At 49.9% G+C, this 7492-nt stretch overlaps 1 protein-coding gene across 2 annotated transcripts in view; it reads right to left on the reverse strand.

The window, feature by feature from the left end:
- Nucleotides 1–6990, reverse strand: part of SAMD12 (sterile alpha motif domain containing 12) — a 166937-nt gene extending 159947 nt beyond the window's left edge. Inside the window, exon 1 of one of the 2 annotated variants that reach the window (XM_035317357.1) lies at nucleotides 6842–6990. In XM_035317357.1, the coding sequence (XP_035173248.1) occupies nucleotides 6842–6977 (136 nt within the window). In that variant the 5' untranslated portion in view covers nucleotides 6978–6990. The remainder of the gene's footprint in view (nucleotides 1–6841) is intronic. The other variant, XM_035317358.1, reaches the window with a different exon arrangement.
- Nucleotides 6991–7492: the final 502 nt, after the last annotated feature.

Below are 7492 nucleotides of genomic sequence, written 5' to 3' on the forward strand. Positions count from 1 at the left end.
AGCACGTACGTGAATTAAACTTGTCATGGCATGTTAGGAATGACCCAAGGTTGAACTTAGGAATCGTGTAATTTGAAAAACTATTATTTTTTTAAGCACAAAAGCCAATACCTTCATTGTTCTGCCTTGTAACCCAGTTCCTTTTCCACCTTCTCCAAACCATTTATCAATGTCTAAGGATTCTCTTCATGGTCATCTCCTTTACAGGTTAAAGAACCAGAACCTTCCCTCAAAAAACATACCATACCTCTAACCAGCTGATTGCCCTTTTCTCTAGTCCTTCCAGCCCTGTGTCTTTTTTGGGGTGTGGCAAGCAAAACTGCAGAGAGCACTGAGAATAAAAGAGCAATATCCAATGAAATAGTTTTTTAAAAGTTTTTTTTTGAGCTCTTCCTCATAGTTCCTAAATTCTATTTGCTATTTTGACCATGACCAACCAGACGGTTCCAGAAGACTTCAAAATTACTCAATTTTCTGGCCCTTTTCTCCACCTTTGCCTTTGGCACCTTCCAAAACTACTCCCTCTACATTCTCTGCATGCTTTGAGCACATAATTTAGGGATGAGTAGTTCAATTGTTAATCTTCAAGGCTAAACATCTGTATGGCAGTCAAAGGCAGCAGCTCTCATAAGAAGTAACTCACCATAGGATTGCTCAGTCCAACCTTTGAGTATCTCTTGTTCACAGAAAGGGGAGTCCTTGCCTCAAAGATCATATCCTTTGAGCAAAAGAGAGGCCAGAGAGATGGGACAGGGCACAAGCATGGAGGCTAAAGTTGTCTCAGTCATGACAACAGAGAAAGTTAGCACCAGAACCAGACACAGCACCCCTAGCCCCAAAGCTCAATACTCAGGACGCTGAGCAGTAGCCCTCCAACAGCTCTACTAGGTAGTTGTAGCACTCTGAAAGTCCAGTTGGCAAAACAGTAATTCCCAGTGCTACCCAGACACTTATATCTGCACTCACTGGCAAGCCTTGAGAAGATTTGGACTGAATCCTCCCCGGTGCTATCAGCTGAAAACCCTGCACCAGTCTGCAACTCTGACACCACCTGGCTGCAGTGCCTCACTTACGGTGCTTCTATGGCTGCTCTCCTGTCATAGCCCTTGTGACAAAGCAGTCCTGCAAAGTCCAAGAGACTGGCTCCAAACAGCTCGCCCTGTCCTCATAAACTGACCCGTGGGAGGAACAAAGCTACACAGCCTCCTTTATGTTACCTACCTTGCCTGGACATCTTAGGGGAAGAAAAAAAAAAACTCTCAAGAAAAAATCTGTTTTTTAAGTTCCATTTAAGCAGTAAATGTGGGATCCTACGGTGTCACTATAGGCTTTGTCAGTGCTTTCCAGGAGCATGTTAGGAAACGCAAATAACATCTATCTTCTGTCATTCGCTCTCTCACTTTCTTTTCTTGGTAGAGAAACTACATGAACTTTCAAAGCACCATTCTTTCCTTCGCCCATACATCACCACCACCACCAGACAAGTTTTATCCTTGGGATGGGATTCCATTGCATCAGAACAGCCAATTTACATCAATCAATGTCCTCCTGGAGCTTTGGAGTCTTCCAGGTGTTTTAAAGGGTAAGAACAAACAGTCACGGAATTGGTTGACCTGAAAACACTTCTGAGTTTTCAGGTACACGCTTGTGCTACAGCAAGATCTCCTCCAAGGAAAATGCAGTGATATGCCAAGCCTAAACTGATTCCTGCCTAATGTAAGTTCATTTCTAAAAGCAGGCAGAGGAAAACGACCACACAACCTGAAATCATGTCCCCTCGCCACTCGGTCTAAACTCACCCAAGTTGACTTCAATGTAGTGCCATTCTTTATTGCACCAGCTTAATTTTGGGGTGTCTGATTGCCACAATGCACCTCCTGAACTTCAGCTTGCAGCTTCCCTTTACGATGCCTGAGTAGCGTACCTGTTGGAAATTAGAGCCTACAGTCCAAAGCAGATGTTTGGCTTTAGATAGTTAGTGTTCCTCTGGAGAGGGATCATTAACTACCTATCTTTTGAAAGATGCAAGGAACTGCAACAGAGTTGACTTTTCAAAGGTAGATCCTTCCTCTCTGAGTTGCTAAGGGGTGGTTCAGCACAGAGGAGCATGTTGCCACCAAGCTGTGTGCATGCTGAGGTGGGGCATGAAGGGAAGCCTTATCCTCCAAAGTCAGGCTGCTGCTGAGCAAGAAAGAGGAGCACAGATGTTACTGCCCAGGAAGACTGCCACGTGAAAGGGGGTGGAAGAGCTATGTTCCAGCCTGGAATCCTGTAACTGCTGATGCACTTTTACAATAAATGGTCACCAAGTGACATACAGAAGCTGCACGAAGATCAAAGACTGCAGTTCAGGTCTTCCTCTTGCCTTGCCACCACTGATCCTATCGCCCTCCTCTGCTATAATCTGATGGGACACTTTGAGCTGGAGTGGCAGACACGTATATCAGCTCTGCCTCCAACTGGCAGCTCTTTCCAAGCCACATGTCTGAGCCCCTCAAGCTAAGGAGTGGTTGGAAACTATTAAAGAAAACAAGAGCACCGAGGGAAGCACATACTATTTTTGAATGGCAGGGTTTGTGACTTCTTTGCTAGGCAAGGAGTTAAGTGTGCTGAAAAAACATGTGTGAGATCAGATTCCATGAAATCTTAGGTGTGTAGATATCCAGTCTGAGCCTGGAGTGGGTTTAGGAACAAGGAAATGCTGAATAACTGAACACTTGTTAAGACAGTTGTACTGAGCACGCTACAGAACAGCATGATGGGTACCTACACTAAAACTCACTTCAAAACTCTCTTTTTGATGGTCCTGAACTTGCTTTAACATTCTTGGCAGAGCTGGCACTGCAAGTTATGAGCTCACCGTATCTCAAGGCTCTGAGGAAACACATGGCAGCACTCAATATCCACTGGAGTTGGCTGAGCACTGCAAGCTTTCCACCCAGGTGTATCACACTGCTGAAATTCAGGACTGCTCTGACAGAAATCAGTTCCAGGCTGCAAACAACTTCAGTCTTGCAGCAGTTAGCCTTGGCTCCAGACCCCATAACACCCCCAACTCCTCTGTGTCCCCAGTCTCCTTCAGGGCTGCTGAAGGGCAAGGCCAGAGCCTTTCTGTCATTTTACGTCAGCAAGTCTCTGCTTCTTGGTGAAAAATGTTCTCCAGCAGGTAGATCCACCACTGCAGAAGAGCCATAGGACAGGACAGAGTTTATTTTTCCATCAGCTTTCAGGAGACTAGCAAAGAACATATGCATATACTTTCCAAAGCACACGCATAGAAGAGAAGGCATTAGACCAAGCTTCACTAAACACTTGCTAGGAAATAAATCCATGACATAATTGGCACTTTTTTTTTTTTTTTTTTTTTTTTTTTTTGCTCAGAAATCTTCAAGATACTGCAGGTCAGAGCTGCAGGGGAGCTGACAGAACTGTGTGGGATTACCTGCACTCATACATTATCTGCTGGCTGTTGTCAGTCTCTTGCTTTCCTGTGCAAGAAGCATTGTGGGGGGAAGTCACCATTCTCTTCCCCTTTTCCTCTGCTGCACAAGAGCAAAAAAAATTATAATATATTTTTGAGAACACTGTTGCAGGGATCAAAAGCCTTTTTCGACTGGCTCTGACCTAGTTCTTTCATTCTTACTAGAGGGAGGAAAACACTTAAAGGAACATTGTCAAAACTGCTAGGTCTAAAATTAGACTTACCTTGGCAGTGCTCCCATCTAGATGGGCTCGTGGTAAGGAGAGCAAACTCTCTCTCCCCACACAGACACTGATATGTTCACCCACCCCAAACACCGATATTACGAGCCTGAAGGACCACCCAGTCCATGAGATCTCTTCTGGGACAAGTAGAGTGAACCAAGATCAAGCTCTGTTTTGGCTGAGTCCGTCTGACCCCCTGCTCAGGTGTGTGTTATGTAACTGCCAAAGAACTCTGGTATCCTCCAAATTCCTATTTCATATTTGCAAACCCATCTCTGACAGCTATTCCGGTAAAAAAAAATGGGATGTTTTCTTTAAGTAAACTGCTGGACATTTGTTACCATAACTAAGCTCCAGCAATCCATCCTAAGACAGCATTAAAAATAATCAAACCCAAGGAAGATTTCAACAGGTTGTTAAAATAAAGTCAGATTTTTTTTACCCCAAAATTCTCCGCAAACTGTAGGTTACAAAATGCTGCCATTTCAGCCACACGGAGCATTTCTGAAATGAAAGAGGGTAAAAAAAAAAGTCTCTGGCTTCGTGGCTGAGGCTGTTTTCCCCAGAACAATAGCAGTGGCAGAGCTGGTCAGGCAGCGGATGTTGGCTCCCGCCAGGAACTCCCATGCTCCAGGACCTGTGGTTCCCTCGTGCCCCCAGGGACCCCCCCCACTCCCTGCCACTTGTGTCCTAAAGCCGGCTGCTTGCGAGTGCGCACGAGAAGCTAGCAGGCCTGGCAGTCCAGAAGCCTTGTGACACTAAAAAAAATAAAAAATAAAAAGAGTTCTGAAGACCCAGGAAGTCCACGCTAGCCAAGCTCCCAGCTGAGCCTGAGAGGCCGGACACATTCCACTTAAGCCAGGTTTTCAGGGCTTTCCTTATTACCAAGCTTCCAGAGCTGAGGTACAGAAGGTTATGCTCTCAAGATCCCAAGCAGCAAAGCAGGAAAACATTTTTTTTTTCCAACAAAAACAAACAAATCAACTAAAAAAAAAAAAAAAAGCAGTTTGTGTTTCCTAAGTCCAAGACATTGAGTTCAGCAAATTGGCATTTTTTTCTCCAAAACTCTTTGAATTTGGAAAATTCCACAGCAGCTTTACTTTTGACTAGAGCACAATCCACATGCTGTGGTGACAGGAGCCATGAGGGACATGGAGGAAGCTCGGCTTCCCTAAAAAAAGGGCCATGTGTTACCTGCCAAGAGGCACAGTTCATGAAAAGCACGCGGCCCACACCCAGGGCTCCAACATTGTGGAACATGCATTAAGATAAAAGCACGCTTTTCAGCGCATTCGCACAAAGAAGCCCGGTCCCAAAAGAAAATTGAGGGTAAGAAAAGGACTTAAATGTGCGTGCACTGCATTGACAGAAAGTAGTCGCAGCCACAAGGCTCCTCGTGCTGGAGAAGTAAGGAGTCATCTCGCTGTGCTAGTGAGAGGGGCGGAATTGTGCAGCAGCACAAAGGCAAGAAAAGTCGAGGGAGGAAGAAAACAAAGCGAGGGGAAAGTGGGGCATACAGACAAGAAGGCCTGTTTTGAGAGCCCACAGCAGGGATGCATCCCGGGGAGAGGAAATGGGAAGAATGGGTTAAAGAGGAAACAAATCCCAAATCAGCTCAAGAGAAAGGAGAGGCACTGCTTCCCAAAGGTTTAGCAGAGCTTTCCTTCATTAATATTTACAAAGCTTTTAGAGATTCTCAGATGGAAGGCACTGCAGATATGACAGGAATTATTACAGACCTGAAAAAATCTAGCAAACAGACTGAGAAGGACTTCAAGTGAATAAAGGAGGATGACACACAGAAAGAGGGGTTGCTGCTGGCGTATGAACCATCTGGTGCATGGCAGTCCATTTCATTTACTTACCCACTACCAGGCACGCATGCGCGGTTCACATTGCTAAGTTTTTGCCACAGAAGAAGAAATGCTTTTATCCAGGACCACTACCTTCCTTCCACCATTACGGTCTCCAAAACTGCTATTGAACAAAGCGCCCTGGGCATAAAGGACCTGTTTTCCTTTAAGGAGAGGCTGAAAGCTTGGGACAGGCACCTTTTGAGACGTAGTGTTTTTATTTACCTTAGTATCAGTTTGCCTAGGAAGTTGTTTTGCAGGGATGCTAAGGCGTCCACTGGCCAAGTTTCAGCTTGGCACTAATTTGTGCTGCTCACTTGGGTACTTGAAAGAGCTTCCGCATGATCCTCATGGATACAGGTGGCCTCAGATGGAGCCACAGATCTTATACCTGAGAAACAGAGCTGAACGGGGGCTGCCTGAAGCTGAGCACCCCCCAGAACAGCAAGATACCCCAAGTTATGCACAGGGGGAGGCCGTGTGGCTGGTTTTCATGCCGTGGACTCCTACAGCTCTCCTGTGGGCACAGAGGAGACCAAGATGGGCCCTGAACGCAGGAATTCCCAACGCCTTGCTCTTAAGTGCTAGAAAACAGGGAAGTTCAGAGGCAGACAGCAAGCAGGAAGATGCACCAGATGCCCCTTTCCCCCCACGCCGACCCACAGCTCTCCTTCAGCTCCCCAAAAGCTCCACGGAGAGGGACCACGCGCCCACCGGCGTGGCACCTACCAGAAGACCTCCACGAAGCAGCCACCTGCCCCAGGAACCGGGCTGCTCACCGAGCTCTCTCCCCTTGAATTTGGGCACCTCTTGCTCGGGGAAGGAAGGCGGGGGGGCAAGGGGGGAAGGCGGGGGCACACGTCCCCGGGCCGGGGGCTGTCTGGGGCTCACGACCACGGCGGTGGGGGTGGCACCGAGGGCCGGGAGGCGGGGGGCAGAAGCCCGTGGGGGGGGCTCAGGGCTTGGGGGGGGCATTTGGGAGGGAGGGAAGGAAAAGGAGAGAGGGAAGGAGGGAGAGAGGGAGGCGCAGACCCGCCGCCCCCGCCCGACGGGGCGGCACCTCGGGGCCGACCCCCAGGGCTCTGCATGCCCCGGGCCGCCCGCAACCCGCCGCCCCCCCACCTGCCCCTTCCCAGACCCCGCTTTGGGTCCGGGCATGGCCGCGCACCCCCGGTGCCGCCCCCAAACCCGCTCCGTCCCCGCCGCAGGTGAGAGCCCGGAGGGGAGGAGACACAGGAGGGCCCCCGGGGGCGGCGGGCGAAGGGACGCGGAGCCCTCCTTACCTTCCACCGCCATCCTCCCGGCCTCGCATAGTGCGCCGAGCCCGGTCCCGACCCCGGCCCCGGTCCTGGCCCCGGTCCCGGCGGCGCTGCCCCGGCCGCCCCCCCCCCGCCCCGCCCGCGCACGGGCTCGGCTCATCTGCAGCCGCCGCGATCAACCTGCAGCGCGGCCGCTGACAGCCGGGCGGGGCCGCGCCCGCCCCGCGGCTCCATGGGAAATGTAGTCCCCGGCTGAGCCCCTGCCGCCGCCGTGTGGGGGCGAAATGGCTGCTCCCCCCCCCCCCGGCCCCTGAGGGGTTGTTGGCTCCGGAATGGGGAGGAGGGCATGGGGTGCTTGTGGTGGTTTGGTGGGGTTTGGTGGGGGTGCTGCTAGGGTGCGAACCTTTAGGGGTTGACCTCCATTGCTTTGCTACCCGTAAGTGTCCAAAGGGGGGGTTCCATGGGAGAAAGGCTCAAAAAGCATCAGGAGCGTGCCATCGTCACCTCTGGGTACAGGCACACCACAGCGTGAGGTCCTCAGTCTTCCTCTGCTTACCATCTTTATCCAGAATCACAGAATCATCTAGGTTGGAAGAGACCTCCAAGTCCAACCTCTGACCCAGCACTAACAAGTCCTCCACTAAACCATATCCCTAAGCTCTACATCTAAACGTC

This window comes from Oxyura jamaicensis, chromosome 2 (assembly GCF_011077185.1).
Source record: "Oxyura jamaicensis isolate SHBP4307 breed ruddy duck chromosome 2, BPBGC_Ojam_1.0, whole genome shotgun sequence".
NCBI classification, from domain to species: Eukaryota; Metazoa; Chordata; class Aves; order Anseriformes; family Anatidae; genus Oxyura; species Oxyura jamaicensis.